This window comes from Gossypium hirsutum, chromosome D04, assembly GCF_007990345.1.
Source record: "Gossypium hirsutum isolate 1008001.06 chromosome D04, Gossypium_hirsutum_v2.1, whole genome shotgun sequence".
NCBI classification, from domain to species: Eukaryota; Viridiplantae; Streptophyta; class Magnoliopsida; order Malvales; family Malvaceae; genus Gossypium; species Gossypium hirsutum.
The window spans coordinates 54,239,296-54,257,066 of NC_053440.1; the positions used below are offsets into that span (position 1 = coordinate 54,239,296).

Consider the following 17,771-nt stretch of genomic DNA (forward strand, 5'->3'; position numbering starts at 1 on the left):
ATATTATATATTTTTGGTAGAAAATATTGTATTTAATTCATGATAATATTCTAAAAGAGTGAGGAAGCGGATCAGATCTATCTATGCGAAATATACGAAATTAAATTGGTAGGATTTAATAATTAATACACCAATGCCAGCCTGCCAGTTAAGACAAATTAAAGAACAAAAAAGGATCCGAGAAGCTCGAGGGGTGGGCGAAACAAAATTCGCTTTTAAATATTAAAATAAAAATGAAATGTTATATTTTTGTATTAGTCCCTTCACTTTATAAAAGTTACTAATTTAGTCCCTATACTTAATTTGATAAATTTTAGTCCCTACAAATTTTGAATTGGTCAAATTTAGTCTCTATACTTCTCAAAATTTAAAACTTTAATCATGACCCAAAGAATAACATTTAAACCTATTTGGTTATATTCAATTACTAGTCATATATAGGGGTGTAAATGGGACACTGGTGCTTGTAAGATACTCAAGTTCGACTCGAAAAAAATCGAACTAGATCGGTAGTTATCAAGCTGAGCTCGAGCTACCGGTTGAGCCGAATTCAAGTTTAGTAATACTTGACTTAAATGACTCACGAGATTTATCGAGTTTTTCATATTTTTATATTATTACCTTTAATATATATTATTAACGCTAAGCTTAATTATTGAGTTGAGCTTGAGTACAAAAATTGATAAATGAGCTTAATTGAGCTCGAGTAATTCAATTACATCTCAAGTCGAGCTCGAACTTAAAAATAAATGTTCGATTGAGCTTGAGTCGAGTATTGAGCTCCCAATTTCGAGTCGAGCTCGAGCTCAGCTTGATTATATCCCTAGCCATGTACTACGAGTATAGTTGTAGATTTAGTCCATATTTTCCAATTGAATCGTTCTGAGTCCTTATACTTTTCAATTTTTAAAATTTTAGTATTGATGCAATTGATTTTCGTTATTCCATTAACTGAATTTTTAGCGATTAATACGTGAAAATAACAAGCTGATAATATTATAGATATGATAATATGTTTGTCATATTAGATTTTAGAAATAATTTAACAATTATATCAATAAAAACTAAAATTTTAAAAATTAAAAACTACTGTGATTAAAAATACCAAATTAAAGTATAGGACTAAATCTACAACTAAAAAAAAGCATAGGGACTAATAGCTGAAGTTAAATTCATTAAAAACACATAATAAGCGGAAAAAAGAAAAGAAAAAGAAGAGTATATGAAAAGCAGAGAAAGAGAGAGGAAATAAAAAGAGGCGACAATGGCAACAACGGCGACAAGTACATAACTGAACTAACAGCGACGTTACGAAGCTGCTTCTTCGTATAGAAGAAGATATATGAGAAATCTGAAGCCCTAATTTCTTTTTATTTTTTCTCATTCAGTTATGCGATCTTTTTAGTGACGAAATCTGGTCGCGAGAGTTGTTTTTGATCGGATTTTTTTAGTCAGAATTTTGGTGATCGGAGATGGAGTCGATGATCGAACTGTGCGACATTATAGCGAAGAATCCGGAGAAATTTAGCGATAAAATTGCCTGGATTTGCGGGAGGTGTCCACAGTCGGAGTTGTTACTGGGCGGATCGCCTAGAGTTTCGAGGTCACAGCTCAATGCGGTGCTCGTCGTCGCACGATTGCTCTCTAAGTGCCCCCATTCTACTGATAACCGCCCTAAATCGGTGATGTTAGAGTTTATTCGGGCAATTCCGTCGTCGTTTCACCGTTCCTTTTGGCCGCAGTCGTACAACAACGACTCAATTGCTTCCTTCTTCGTCGATTTCTTGAAATACGTGTCTGAATCTGCCGATTCGTCTCCTGATTTCGGTTTCGAGATTGCAGGGTTGGTTGGGGAGGTAGTTATGGCTGCGGTTAGTAATCACGATACAAACAGCAATGATTCGGCAATTTCTAGGGCTTTCTTGTTGGCTTTATCGCAGAATTTCCCTCCAATTTTACCGTCAGACGCTGATAATTTGATAAATTACCTTGTCGAGCAGTTGGCTATATCAGTTCCGGAATCACCGAGGGAGCTTATTCCAGGAAGCTCGGAGACATCGTCTTCTCAAAGTTCACCTTTGAGCGCCAAGCATTTTCAAGGCATTGAGATTTCAAGCCCGGCCAACGACTCATCCAGAGGGTCTTTGATGGCAAATGGTGGTGGGGCTATGTTTAGGCAACAAGTTGCTTCCTTCGAGGAGGAGCCTGTGGAGAGTATGGAGAAACTAGAAATTGCTTTTAAATTGATTGCTCATATTTTGCACAAAGTAAGTATAGATCAAAAGCTTTTGGAGCAAGTGAGATTTATTGCTAAGAAGCAGCTTCAGTCTATGTCTGCATTTTTAAAGGTAAATGCCAACGAATATCTTGTGGTATTTTATTTCTTCTTTTTGGGCAACTGAATGATGAATTTTTAGGGAAAGTTATGAAATGAATATTATACAAGAAATGGTTAAAAAGGAGATTGGAGATAACTTGCGCTCGCAATAAATTTGTATATTAAGTTGGTCTTTCAAATTTATATGAGCACTTAGTAAGGAAAAATGAGATGGACGTACTTTTTATTTTGACTTGGTTTGCAGATAAGGAAGCGTGATTGGACTGAACAGGGGCCACTTTTAAAATCCAGAGTAAATGCAAAACTTTCAGTAAACCAAGCTGCTGTTAGGATGCAAATTAGAAGTCTTCTATCTCTTGAGGCAGATGCTAAGACCTCTAAGAAATTGGTTCTTGAGACTCTTGCATTGTTGATAGATGCTGCTGAAGCATGTATAATCTCTGTATGGCGAAAGTTGAGAGTTTGTGAGGAGCTTTTCAGTACCTTGCTTTCTGGGATTGTACAAATTGCTGTCCCTAGGGGAGGGCAGCCTCTGCGCATTTTGCTCATTCGCCTTAAACCCCTTGTACTGGCTGCATGTATGCAGGTTTGTTTTATAGTTGGGATTTGGATTCAGAATCTCTAAAATGGTCTTATAGGTTTATATATGTATTTTCCTTTCTTCTTTTATATTTCTTACAACAAGATTACAACAGGCTGATACTTGGGGAAACAGCCAAGGAGCCATGTTTGAGAGTGTTCTTAAGACATGTTGTGAGATTATAGAATCTGGCTGGGCGAAAGACCGTGCTCCAATGGATACATTTATCATGGGATTAGCAACCAGCATTCGTGAGAGAAATGATTATGAGGAGCAGGTCTGTGTATAATATTAGCTTTATATTAACATATCTTCGCCGGTTGTGTTGTTATACAATCTCTTTTATCAATTTAGATTAAAATTCTTTTCTTTTTTTCTTTTTCTGTCATTTCCTTTAGCTTGGATATTCTGTATTTTCATGGATAGAGGTTGCTCTCTCTCTCTCTCTCTCTAGGTGGTGATTATGTTGCCTCTATCTATGCTTGTATTAACCAATAAGTGATAACTATAAACCCCATTTAGTTTTGATATCTTGCAATGTTTACATGGGCCATTTGAATTGCAGGTTGATAAAGAGAAACAAGTAGTTCCAGCCGTACAGCTTAATGTAATACGTCTGTTGGCTGATTTAAATGTTGCTATCAGCAAGCCTGAAGTGGTGGACATGATACTTCCGCTTTTTATTGAAAGCTTAGAAGAGGGTGATGCTATGACTCCTAGTTTACTACGGCTTCGAGTATGTATTTTCTAATTATAGATTTGAAAACTTTTTCCCCACTATCTACATATGCGAGTAACTTGAAGAGTTGACATAATAATCATGCTTCTTTGAATATTGTTGGCATGTTTTCTTGGCTTTGACATGTACTCTCAATTTACTGCAGCTTCTTGATGCTGTTTCTCGCATGGCAAGTTTAGGTTTTGAGAAGTCATATCGGGAGACGGTTGTTCTAATGACAAGGAGTTACTTGAGTAAACTATCTAGTGTAGGGTCTGCTGAAAGCAAAACATTGGCCCCAGAGGCCACTACAGAACGTGTTGAGGTATGCATTATTTGAGATATAAGTTACTATTTAGTTGTCTGGGAGTTTTTCTTCTTGATTAGATACTCACTGATTCAATCACATTCTAGACTCTTCCTGCAGGATTTCTTTTGATTGCTTCTGGTCTAAAGAGTGCTAAATTGCGTTCAGACTATCGCCTTCGCCTGTTATCTTTGTGTTCTGATGTAGGTTTGGCTGCTGAGTCAAAAAGTGGAAGGTAGATATTTTCTGACTAGCAATATATTTTTATGTTTAATATATTTCAAATGTTGTAATCTGCTGGTTCTGTGTCGTATGGCTTACTTTCTACTACCTTTTTTATCCACCTTGTTGTGCATGTTTTAGATATTTTATGCTCGTTATTTCAAATTTTGCAGGAGTGGAGCTGATTTTCTGGGGCCCCTACTTCCTGCTGTTGCTGAAATATGTTCTGATTTTGATCCTACGCTAAATGTGGAACCTTCACTGCTGAAGTTATTTCGCAACTTGTGGTTCTATATTGCTCTTTTTGGACTGGCACCTCCTATACAGAAGACTCAAACACCTGCAAAACCAGTTTCCTCTACATTGAACAGTGTGGGAAGCATGGGTACCATTGCCCTTCAAGCAGTGGGTGGACCATATATGTGGAATGAACTTTGGTCTGCTGCTGTCCAGCGTATTGCTCAAGGGACTCCTCCCCTTGTAAGTACATCTTCAAGAATTCTTCCGTGAGCGCTGACATTATTTCCTCTGACAAATGAGTAGCTTATTTGACAAATCATTAGCTTTTTTTTAGTCTGCTGTCTTGCTAGTATCAGGCTGATTTATATTTAATAGTTTTATTTGACACTTTTTCTTATGTTTTTGATGTACTTGATTATACACAAATAAGTTTGACATTAACACATTAATAAAGTTCTAATTGTCTAGTTGAAATGGTCTTAATCAGGTGCCGACTCTTAGTAGTTGAGTTGATTAATAATATGTTGAACATTAGAAACTTTTTATGTTGGTCTGACTCATAGTGCAATGTCTCTTAAAGGCTTTTTCAACCTTCTACGTTTTTGGAGCAATGCTGATTTTTCTTTGGATTGTTCTTGTATAAACTCAGTTTGAGTTATTTGTGCTTCTGAAAATAGAACTGTGTACGCACACGCACAATTTATATCTAAGTTTGTGTTTCTTTGCAGGTTGTTAGCTCAGTGAAGTGGCTTGAAGATGAGTTGGAACTAAATGCCCTTCACAACCCTGGAAGTCGTCAAGGGAGTGGCAATGAGAAAGCTGCTGTAAGCCACAGAACAGCTCTCTCTGCTGCTTTAGGTGGGCGAGTTGATGTTGGAGCAATGAGCACAATTTCAGGTCTGGTGAAGTTAGTGCACTTTTATGGTGGATATAACTCTGTTCTCCATGTTCAATAATTCCTTGTGTTATAATGGCTTGTTATTTAGTGGTACTCATCATCTGCTGCTATCTATACCATTATTTATTTATTTCTTTGGGTTTTCTTTCCTAGGAGGCTCTTTCTTTTGTTGATAAAAAACAATATTGGGGATGGGGAATGGGGGATTACAGGGCTTGAACCCATGACATCTAGGTGACTAATGGGAGCTATAACCACCACTTCACTCAAATGTCGGCTCCTAGGAGGCTCCTTTGATCAATGTCTCTTTTTGCTTTTTTAATTTTCAGGTGTAAAGGCAACATACCTTCTTGCTGTGGCTTTCCTGGAGATAATACGGTTCAGCAGTAATGGTGGTATCCTTAATGGTAGCACAAGTTTGACCGCTTCAAGAAGTGCCTTCAGTTGCGTCTTCGAGTACTTGAAAACTCCAAATCTTATGCCTGCTGTCTTGCAATGTTTGACAGCAATTGTGCACAGGGCATTTGAAACAGCAGTGTCATGGCTTGTATGTCTTCAATTAACTTTGAAGTTTTTGGAGAATTATTTTCTTCTTTTTTGTTGTACTTGTCAGTTTGAATACGATCTTCATATTAGGAGATTTTATGAGGCACGCATCTATGCACCTTTGTTGTTAGAATTATAATTAATAATCATTTAATCAACTGACTTCTTCTTTATTGAGCACTAGTTTCTTATCAAGTTGGATGTTCAATCTAGTGAACTGTCTCATTCTAAAAATATTTTACACTTCATTACACTGGCTTACTTTACCTTTTCAGTTAGACATATGAAAAAGACAGTTAGTGAAGAGTTATATACAAGATAGCACCAGGGCCCAAAAGCATAAGAGAATCAGTTATGCATCTATCATATATAAGTTCCTTGTTTCTTTTCCACTTTTTATTTAATTTCTTGTCAGCCTTAAATAAATTAAATAATCACTTCGAATGCTCTGATATATTTAAAGGTCCCAAATATATACAGATTGGTCTGCACATGATATTTTTTAGGAGAAGTATATTGAGAAGATCAGCGTGTACCATAAACTGTGGCTGTAGTATGAGACACCTGTCTCCAGGATTTGGTTTTCTACAACCATTTTACCTTTTTTTTTTAATTGTTATACTTTTGTTATTGTTGTTTATTTTACTAATAAGCTCCCTTTTTCTTAAGTGCTGAAGATGAGATGATTTTTCTTGGGTACTTAAGTTTCTTGTGCTCCAAAAATAGATTGTTGAAAAATATGTCATCCCTTGACGTCCTTTATAGTGCTCTCTGGGAAACTATTTGTTTTTGTGCTCAGTCATCTGATTAGTTTATGCACAAGTACTCTGTTACTTTTCTTTCTCCTGTAAATTTTAAAATAAGTGCAACATTCTTAACAACTATGGTAAATATTTTTGTCATTAACTTATAATCTCTTCTTCCAATTAAGTTACATTCTCTTGCATGACATTACCAAACAGTACAAGTGCATCATGTCTTTTGTTACTAGTACAATATTGGTTTCTTGTCCTGTTATTTTATACGCTTTCTTTCTCTGTTTTTCTGATTTGTGCATGCACACGTAATCATAATATATGAACCTCACAATTTCTTCATATGCTTTCAGGAAGACCGAATAACTGAAACAGGCAATGAAGCTGTCATTAGAGAATCTACCCTTTTTGCGCATGCTTGTTTTCTAATAAATAGTATGTCACAGAGGGAAGAGCGCATTCGTGATATTGCTGCGAACCTTTTGCTTCAGCTTAGAGATAGATTTCCTCAGGTAAAGTTATATTAGTGATGTTCTCCTCGCCTTGCAGTTATTCTACATTTTGCTTTCCAAGTATCTGTAATTTGATTAACATGCTTGAGACAAATGGACTAAATATGTGCAGGTTTTATGGAATTCATCTTGTCTTGATTCTCTGCTTTTTTCTGTTCAAAATGACACACCTACTGTTGTCAATGATCCTGCTTGGGAAGCCGCTGTTCGCTCTTTGTACCAAAAAGTTGTTCGGGAATGGATTGTCATATCACTGTCTTATGCTCCATGTACTACTCAGGGTCTACTCCAGGTTGCTCACTGGATGACTGTATATGTTCTTTGCTTTTTTGCTTATTATTCTCCCTCCTCCTTGAATATGTGAATCCTACATGATTATTATGTAATATATCCATCGGGCATTGAGTTTTAAACATCTCTGACAATTACTACTTTATTTTTCGACTAATGACATTTAGTACTAGGATGCCTTGTCCCCCACCCCCCCTTTTTTCAAAAGAAATTTGACTTCCCTTAAATTATATGTATATATATATATAGAGACACACATACTCGTTATTTAGCGTAACAAATTTCAGTTATGATCCTTTCGGTTGTTTCTTAGTTGTTTAAACATTAAGGCTGTTCTTTTTTTTTCTCTCTCCATCAAAACAATTCTCAAGATGACCTAGAGTTGTTCCTTTTTTCATATATCTTTTAGTAAGTTGTTTTTGGTTCCAAATATATACCACAGGAAAAGCTCTGCAAAGCAAATACATGGCAGCAGGCACGGCATAAAACTGATGTGGTATCTCTATTGTCTGAGATAAGGATTGGTACTGGAAAAAGTGATTGTTGGGCTGGAACACGAACTGCAAATATTCCTGCAGTCATAGCTGCAGCTGCTGCAGCATCAGGAGCAAATTTAAAATTGTCAGAAGCCTTCATCTTAGAGGTCCTCAGTACTGGTATTGTTAGTGCAACAGTAAAATGTAACTATGCTGGAGAAATTGCTGGCATGAGAAGGTTGTATAATAGCATTGGTGGGTTTCAATCTGATTCTCCACAAACAGGTCTTGGCGGTGGCCTCCAGAGGTTGATCTCAGGAGCATTCTATCAACCAGCAGAAACTGAGAATGATTCATTTAATGAGATGTTGGTTTCGAAGTTCGTGCATCTCCTTCAACAATTTGTCAATATTGCAGAGAAAGGTGGAGAAGTGGACAAGTCACAATTCCGTGAAACTTGTTCTCAAGCTACTGCTCTACTTCTGTCAAATCTGGTAAATCTGTCACTATTTTATATATGTATATACATATATATTATATTTAGACTTCGTGTTGAAAAGTAATTTTTAGTGCCATTCCACTCTTACCCTTTAAAAACATTCCAATTCTTTGCCAGGATTCTGACCGGAAAGCAAATTTGGAGGGCTTTGCAAAACTTCTGCGTCTTCTCTGCTGGTGTCCAGCTTATATTTCTACCCCTGATGCTATGGAGACTGGTGTTTTCATCTGGAGTTGGCTGGTTTCTGCTGCTCCACAATGGGGGTCTCTTGTCCTTGCTGAACTTGTCGATGCATGGTTATGGACAATTGATACAAAACGAGGTCTCTTTGCATCTGATGTGAAATGTTCAGGACCTGCTGCAAAATTAAGGCCCCACTTGGCCCCTGGGGAGCCAGAGGCACTGCCTGATACTAATCCTGTTGACCAAATAATTGCTCATAGATTGTGGTTGGGATTTTTCATTGACTGCTTTGAGGTAACAGATAATTTGTATTTGCTCTCTCACGCAATTCTGTTTCATGTCATTATGTTTATGCTTCTTGTTTATCACCGAACTGCATTGGAAGATAAATGGAGTAATATTTGTGTGTTTGTCTGCGTATATGCATGTGTGGTTTTCTTTTTCACCTCCAAATGTTTTTGCACTTAATTTATTATCTTGTGTTCTGAGGTCTGACTATATTTAGTTACATTCCAACATGGAATTCTCATTTTCTGATGGTAATTGCTTTATATTGTTTGGTTAATAGGTAGTTCGTCACAATAGTGTTGAGCAACTTTTGCTACTTGGTCGGATGTTGCAAGGAACAACCAAACGTCTCTGGAACTTTTCACATCATCCGGCAGCCACTGGCACCTTCTTCACTTTCATGCTTCTTGGTCTTAAGTTCTGCTCTTGCCAATCCCAAGGGAATTTGCAGAATTTCAGAGCTGGGCTTCAGTTGTTGGAAGATAGAATATACCGGTAACTGCAATTTACTCTCTTTTTTTTTTTTTTGTTGCTTTCAATATACAGCTTGTTAATTCTTTTGTTGAAATTTCTTTTTGGACAAGTAATTGACTTTTGGCTCCTGCTTTCTCAACTCTCTTTCACTTTCAAGCTATGCCTTTTCGATTATTTTTGCTCTGGTTTTCTTTTTGGACAAGTCATTGACTTTTATTTCCTCGTTTCCTAGGACCCTGCAATCTCATTCTTCATATTATTCTAAAAATGTTTTTCCCCTTTGTAGTAAAAAACTTAAGAATCATTGTTTCAGTCTTTGTCCCTAGACACCAGTACACAAATGCACATGCAAATAAACACACATATACATGTACATGTATATGTACATATAATTATATATACCATTTACCCTTTGTCTTATTTGAAGAATGTGCTACTGAACTTGATATTAGACTCAAAGGATGATTACTATATATAGCCTATGGAAGTTTTGATTGCCAAAATGGGAATATAATGTCTGTATACTAGATGACTGTCATGATTCCTAATTGGGATATTGCAGTAAGTTTGGCATTTTATAAGATCACATATATTTCCATTTTATTTTGCCTTTTCCATTTAAAATATCTATATGCTAAATGATAAAGTTCAAACTCGTTAATCATGGTCCGTGGTTGCATATGTTTTGCCATCAGAGCAAGTCACTCATATCGATTTACTCAGCTTCAGTTTCTGACCATTTACACATGCTTTTGAGTTCCATTTCTGGGACATTAATTGCTAATGGTGCATGTCAAGATAGAAGGAAATATAATTGATGATGGAGTTTTCAAACCCATCAAGGGCTTTGGCTTTTGGTATTAAGGGATGAGATTGATTTTATTAAATTAAGTTGCATTCAACAATCAGTGCTTGTCTGTTGCTCATACCCCTTGTAAGGAGAGGTAAGTTCTTAAGGTTTAAAACTGCCTTTTGGCCTCAGGCTTCATCATATGTGTGTGTAATTGCGTGTGTGTTATTAACTTCTATCTTTTGCAGCATACCTTTGCAATTGTATTCTCAGCTGTTTTTGGTGCATGCAGGGCCTCTTTGGGGTGGTTTTCTTATGAGCCTGAGTGGTATGACACAAACAATATAAATTTTGCACAGAGTGAGGCTCAATCTGTCTCTCTTTTTGTTCACTATCTATCCAGTGGGAGGCTAGATTCTCTGCAGTCTGATTCCAAGGGGCGTGCAACTGAGAATGGGAACTCTTTGGTGGGGGCGGTAAGATGGTCATCTTTCAGTTTTTAAATTGTTTCTACCTTACAACATTTATCTGGACTGATGTTCTGTTGTCATACAAATCCTAAAATTATATTAATATTTGCAGAATGATCAACATCACCCTGTCTGAATTGTATGTATGTTCTGTTGCCATTTAAATATTAAAGCTAGTAAAAAATTTGCAGAATGATCACCCTGTATGGGGCCAGATGGACAACTACATTGTCGGAAGAGAAAAACGAAAGCAGCTGCTTCTAATGCTGTGCCAGCATGAGGTTGATCGGCTTGAAGTTTGGGCACAACCTCTTTCAAAGTATTTTCATTTTTCAGTGGAATATATCTGTTGATATTTTAGTTTCACAATATTTCTTTGGATCCTTTTGTTGCATTAATTTCTTTACTAATTTTTTGTTATTTGTAATTTATCTTTATATTCAGGGAAGGCACATCTTCGCGGCCCAAAATTAGCCCAGACAAATGGATCGAATATGCCAGGACTGCTTTCTCTGTGGATCCTCGAATTGCCTTTTCGTTAGCCTCAAGATTTCCAACAAACACTCATCTGAAGGCTGAAATAGCTCAGCTAGTCCAGGTATGCCTTATAGAGTAGCTGCATTGTAATGGCAAAGAAATGAAACTTGTAAATTACTGTGTGGCTATTAATTGTTTAGCTGGTAAGGTGATGGTTGCCACTGTCATTGTGGTTATAAGGCTGAGCATTTCAGAAACATCCATTGATTTGTTCTCTGATCTTCTACTTCTATTGTTATAGTCTTATTGTGCCATTATGGCATGATATTAGTTGATTGCTTCTTGATTTTCTGGCATTTCTCATGCAGTCACACATACTGGATATCCGCTGTATACCTGAGGCATTGCCATATTTTGTCACACCAAAGGCAGTTGATGAAAATTCAGTACTTTTACAACAATTGCCTCATTGGGCTGCTTGTTCAATTACACAAGCTCTTGAATTCCTTACCCCAGTATACAAGGGTCATCCACGTGTAATGGCTTATGTTCTAAGGGTTTTGGAGTCCTATCCTCCTGAACGTGTAACTTTCTTCATGCCACAACTTGTGCAAGCTCTACGATATGATAAAGGGGTGAGTTATCACTGGAATTATGGGTATTTATTTATATTTTCTGTTGTCATTGAGGTGCAATACTAGAAAGTTAACCTCACATAGGGTAGTTTGTAGGCTTGATGTTTATTAGGTTAGGCTGAGAGCTTTCAAGCTCTATCTCAAAATTTTGACACAAGGTGCTGAGCTATTCAAACTAATTTGGGCATGATACATCATTCATACCAAGTTATCAATCAACATTGCCTCTATTGCTGCTGCATTTTGTATAAATTTATTTGGTACTAATCTGATTTTTCCATCCTCCTTCCCAAACAACACCCTAAAAACCACCAAAAAGACCTTAATATTTTTATCACTGTATGGTTTCCATTTATGTTTTCAAATGATTGGGAACTTGAGTCGGTTAGATGCATCAAGTGTTTGATCATCGGGGTTAAAGGTTGGATAATCTTTCCTTGTCCTTATTGCCAGAATTGCAAACCTAAATTATCTTGTTGCTCACACAGCCTTCTATTGTTTTTTGCACATGTTAATTTTTTCATTTACGACTTTTCCTTTTTGCAGAGGTTAGTGGAAGGGTATTTGCTTAGAGCAGCTCAAAGAAGTGACTTATTCTCACATATTTTAATATGGCATCTGCAGGTGTGAAAAAAATATATTTTTCCTTGATTAGATAGTATGCCTTTTGAAGTGGTTTTGTGGGGAATAGATGATCATCTTCACTTTTCATTACATCAGTTTTTTATTATATGTAAGTTCTGAGTGCTTACTTTGTGATGGCAGGGTGAGACATGTGATCTTGGGAAAGATGCAAGTGGAAAGGTTTGTGTATTCAGTGTTCTCTTTTTATTGGAAACTTGCCTTATTGATTTGGAAAGCAGGACTGTACATTGGTTCCTAAAAGTGACCTGATTTTGGGCTAGGGGACTGACTGCATATCTAATGGGGTTGAATGGTGACACAATCTAATGTCATAAGCTACCTGTTTTATATAACTAAGAAGGAAAATAGGAATTAAAAATTACAGAAGTATGAGGAGGTAACTAAAACTCTTCTCTGTATACATACTGGTAATTGACTATAAAAGAGGGCATTTGTCTCAACGAGAAAAAAGTAGGTTATGGAAATGTTGATGACACGTGTACAGAATGGTAAAATTGCAATCTATCTTTAGACTAAAAGGAAACCTTGCATTCCTTTGGACAAGAATAATGTCAGTGGTTCTCACAAATTATTTTTTTGTTCATATTTGAGGCTGCTTCAGATTGAACTCTAGTAACTGGAATTAAGAGTCTAGCACTCTACCAATAGATCACATGTTTGTTGGCAATGTCAATGGTTATCCTTGTCAAGTACCTTTTGCTTACTGTTGTTGAAGGGATATTGACTCTACTTAGCATCAATTCCGTACTTTCACTTCTATTGTTTGCCAAAAATTAAAAATTATACGATTGAGTTTTAGATTCTACATAACTGTTCTTTATAAAAAGTTAAATCATGCATTTTGTTCTTAAAAATAGTTTTGTAATTTATTAATTCTCCAATTTTCTTTTCTTTCATATCCAAATTTACCTGAGTGAAGACAAGGTTTTGATTGGTGATGGGTAGTGGAAAACTTATAATTGGGCTAGGTTGGAATTTGATTAATGGTCCAATAAGAATTAAGGGTGTGGCATGGATTAGCATTGCTCAATCATGTCAACAGAATTCCTTGTTATTAAGTGATCATCTCAGACTGGGAATGTTCTGATGGGATTTTATGTTGAATGCTAAACATAACATGATTGTTCTGTTGCCATTAATTTGTTGAACTTTTGAAGCTGTAAAGCATACAGCTGTAGTCTTCCATTCTCTGATCAGTGACTTGTCTACATTCTCTCATTTCAGAATAGTTCATTTCTAGAACTGTTACCAATTGTTCGACAACATATTATTGATGGTTTCACGCCCAAGGCCCTTGATGTATTTCGAAGAGAATTTGATTTCTTTGACAAAGTTACATCCATTTCTGGTGTCCTATTTCCTCTTCCAAAGGAGGAACGCCGGGCTGGCATCAGGAGGTATTTCCCTTTCTTAATGATTTCACTTATGTCATGTCTGATTTCTTTCTGGCAATTAAATTGGTTGAGTGGCATGCTATTGGTTTAGGGAGTTGGAGAAAATTCAAGTGCAGGGAGATGACCTTTATTTGCCAACTGCTCCTAATAAGCTTGTTAGGGGCATTCAGGTCGATAGTGGAATACCCTTACAATCGGCGGCAAAAGTTCCTATTATGATCACATTTAATGTGGTTGATCGGGATGGTGATCAGAATGATATAAAGCCACAGGCTTGCATTTTCAAGGTAAACTCGTGTTTGAATTGGACAGGACACATTATGCATTGAACTGCTTACACATAAGCACAAAATTCTATCTTGTACCAATAATTTTGGGAAAATTCGAAACCCCCTTTATTTGCTTGGCTGCCCATGTTGGCACATTTATGCACCAATTATGGGGCCATCTCCCTTTTTTTCTCCTACAAAAGACAAGGGATACTGTGAGCACCAACCAGCTCTGAAAGGGGGTTTCCTTTTTAGTATGTTATGGGAGTTTTGGATTTTAGAAATTGATAGCACCCTAACTCACCTTTTGAGATTAGAGTTGCATTTATGTACTACAGTTTCTAGTTATTCAATTTTATGTTCCTAATATACAGTTCCAGGTTGCATAATTGAACTTGTTTAGCTTTCTTGTTTTGCTGGATAAAATGCATCATCTTGATTTCTTACGTAAAGCCATGCTGCCATCTTTTTATAATTGACTTTTATTCAAGGTTGGAGATGATTGTCGACAAGATGTTCTTGCTCTTCAAGTGATAGCTCTTCTAAGAGACATATTTACAGCTGTTGGACTTAATCTCTATTTATTTCCCTATGGTGTTCTCCCAACTGGTCCAGAGAGAGGTATTATTGAGGTGAGCATATCTTCTAATCTGTTAAGTTCTTGTTTTGCATCTGCATTAATTCTGTTACACTAGTGAAGGAACCTTTGTTGTGTAATTCTTTTTGACATAACTAATCTATAACAGCTAAATTTACAAGGAAAAAGACCTTTGAGGGAATATAAATCTCCCACTGCTGAGTTGTTTTTGGTTTTGGTTTGTCTTATTGTTGTCATTCTTGCAATTGTCTGTCCTAACTCTTAGGTCTTTCACCATCACAACAGAGAATGACGTTCTAAGAAGGTTTTGTTAAGTGAATTCAGGGAATACCACTGCTATTTTCACCTTGCTCCCCCAATGTGTACTATACAATCGAATATGACGACGTGGTTTGATTTACTAGTGAAGTTACTTGTGCATGTGTCTTGTTACAGGATAATCGTTCCTAGGGTACTGTAATGAATATTTTACTTAATAAGTTCCCTCTTTTTCTTTTCCCTTGATGCAGGTTGTGCCTAATACACGAAGCAGAAGCCAGATGGGTGAAACAACTGATGGTGGTTTGTACGAGATTTTTCAACAGGATTATGGGCCTGTTGGCTCTCCTAATTTCGAAGCTGCACGCAGAAACTTTATAATTAGCAGTGCAGGGTATGCTGTAGCAAGCCTTCTACTTCAACCGAAGGATCGACACAATGGCAACCTTCTTTTTGACGAGTATGACTCTGCTAGTTCCTTGACCAGTGATCGGTAGAATAGTTAAATTAAATCATTTATACTCCAAAACATGATTACAGATGATTGTAAAAACCGGCTAGGTCTTAATCTTTTACGAATCATTGTACTTATGTTAATAACAACTGTGAACAATTCTTGCACTGATGTCATAAACACATAATCATATTGGAGTGAATTAGGAACAAACCAGCCATAGTACCAAACCCTATGTTGTCAGTTGATTTGCTTTTAGAAAACCTGAACCTTCGAAGAGGTAATCACTTAGGAATAGTTAAAAAAGACGCAAGTATTGAACTAGTGACTGGAACACATAGCCATATATGAATGGATTAGATTTTAAATTCGGTTTGATGCACATGATTTTTTAATTATATTTTTCATAATTCTAATTTGGCTTTTATTCTTTTAAATCATACTAATTTTTAGATTATCTTAAGAGAACAATTAACATATTCTTCTAGATCTATTATTTATATAATCATATACATTTAAATTGTTAATTTTATGTGGCCATTTATTTTTTGGTAAACTTTATACATTTATTTATTTTTAATATAACTCAACCACTGTGATATGCATGTCAATGCAGTGTCGGGAGGCTTGTTCATATTGATTTTGGTTTCATCTTGGAAACATCACCTGGTGGAAATATGCGGTTCGAGAGTGCACATTTCAAGTTGAGCCATGAGATGACTCAATTACTAGACCCATCGGGAGTTATGAAAAGTGAAACCTGGGACAACTTTGTAAGGTGATTTCTTCTTTGCTCGATTTTATACTTCTATCTTATCTGCATACCCTTCATTTTATCTTTATTGTCCAAGTCATGTGAGTTTTTTCTTTGTCAAATGCTTGCAGCTTGTGTGTGAAGGGATACCTTGCCGCTCGCCGACATATGAATGGGATCATCAACACTGTGTTGCTTATGCTTGACAGTGGATTGCCTTGTTTCAGCAGGGGTGATCCCATTGGAAATCTTCGCAAGAGATTTCATCCTGAGATGAGCGAGCGTGAGGCCGCCAATTTCATGAAAAATGTCTGCACTGATGCTTACAACAAGTGGACAACTGCTGGCTATGACCTAATACAGTATCTGCAGCAAGGCATTGAGAAGTGAAGTCACGGGTAATTATCTTTGAGGTACATTATCGTTTGTAATTTATAAATATTCTTTTACCCCCATAGTTACAGTTTTCTCGAGGAAATCCCACCTAAGCAAGGCTCGGAAGTATAAAATATGTGGCACAAGCAATTGATTTGATAAGAGAGAAAATGAGTTGAGTTCTTTGTAACCCAGTGGTGGACATCCTTGTTAGTTAGGTTTGTAAACGATACGCCCTAAAAAAATTGTTTGGGAAAGTAATAGTTTGAATGAACGTGGGGGATAGTTTCTGTTTGAAACAAAAATTCTATTGAATTCTTAATGTTTATGAACCGAGCCTGAGTTCCAAGGCTTATTATCTCGGTAGGAGATGGTTGGTTAGCTTAGCTTCAGTTCTCAACTTTGATTATGATGGATACGGGTTCTTGACTGTACTGAAGATAGTTTGTTTGGGGTTGGACCCTTAACACTGGTATTGTGTTCTTGCGGAGTCTATGCTCTGTTTTAGCTCCAAGATTTTAGCCTCCCACCCAGAAGAGGGCTCTGGTGCACCTTTGTTTGTGGTTCACATGATGATGCCAAGAGCTAAGGGGTTCACAAGACCAAGCTAAGAGCCACCCATGTCGCAAATATGTCCTTTATATGTTAGACGCATGGGTTCGAACCCCACCTTGCGCCAACTCGTCAGTTTCTTGGCACGGTTGTGTTAACTGTCTGGGCATTCAACACCACCGTGTGAGCTATCAACAAAGGCGCCTACCTTCTTCAAGAATGGGGGACAGAACACAATGCTGGATGGGTTGAGGGCCTGACCCCTTACCAGATTTACATATTTATTTTTGAAAGGTGACATCTAACAAAATCAATGTTTGAATTTCATCACTTGGATCTTCTTCAATGCTTATAACCTTTGAATTTTTACATCTATTAATGTCAGCTACGTTAATATTTTGAAGGTAATCATGAAAGGTTAACAAGATTTTGCGTTTGTTACTTATATGGAAAATGCCCCGAGAATATATCTCCATGGTTGACGCTAGTGCTTCAATTTCTTGTGGTGCGCGTATAATTCGCACCATTTTTAGCCGCATTTAGCTGTACATACTTTTATACATTTTCTGTAAGATTAATATTGTAAATATTTTATTGTTATATTCCATCTTCTAATCTTTTACATGATTCAAGAGTAAATTAAAAATATCTAATTATTTTCATATATAAAAATTAATATTCTTAATCAATATGATAAAATATTAGATTAATTCGAAACTTCATGTACATAGTTATAAATTCAATTCAATGTAAAATTATTAAAATATTAATCA

General features: G+C 36.5%; 1 protein-coding gene across 2 annotated transcripts; it reads left to right on the plus strand.

The window, feature by feature from the left end:
• The first annotated feature begins 1,199 nt into the window (after positions 1-1,199).
• LOC107898766 (phosphatidylinositol 4-kinase alpha 1) lies at positions 1,200-16,804 on the plus strand. Of its 2 annotated transcripts, XM_041090927.1 has the most exons (26): positions 1,200-2,348; positions 2,583-2,924; positions 3,034-3,195; positions 3,484-3,654; positions 3,803-3,961; positions 4,051-4,178; positions 4,339-4,645; positions 5,134-5,302; positions 5,633-5,850; positions 6,958-7,116; positions 7,229-7,408; positions 7,850-8,377; positions 8,500-8,859; positions 9,134-9,348; positions 10,410-10,593; positions 10,779-10,906; positions 11,032-11,185; positions 11,433-11,699; positions 12,246-12,323; positions 12,465-12,503; positions 13,569-13,741; positions 13,830-14,025; positions 14,499-14,639; positions 15,115-15,323; positions 15,934-16,095; positions 16,203-16,804. In XM_041090927.1, the coding sequence occupies exons 1-26, from the start codon at positions 1,473-1,475 to the stop codon at positions 16,459-16,461; spliced, it is 5,964 nt and encodes a 1,987-aa protein (XP_040946861.1). In that variant the 5' UTR covers positions 1,200-1,472; the 3' UTR covers positions 16,462-16,804. The 2 variants fall into 2 exon arrangements, with proteins under 2 accessions (XP_040946861.1, XP_040946862.1); XM_041090928.1 differs by lacking the exons at positions 13,830-14,025; positions 15,115-15,323; positions 15,934-16,095; positions 16,203-16,804.
• Positions 16,805-17,771: the final 967 nt, after the last annotated feature.

Bases quoted from the DNA above. Each gene is read 5' to 3' on its own strand.
- LOC107898766 (XM_041090927.1), top strand. From the start codon at position 1,473: ATGGAGTCGATGATCGAACTGTGCGACATTATAGCGAAGAATCCGGAG. The intron at 10,594-10,778 runs GTAAGATGGTCA...AAAAATTTGCAG, and splicing joins GGAACTCTTTGGTGGGGGCG to AATGATCACCCTGTATGGGG. The intron at 14,640-15,114 runs GTGAGCATATCT...CCCTTGATGCAG, and splicing joins CAGAGAGAGGTATTATTGAG to GTTGTGCCTAATACACGAAG.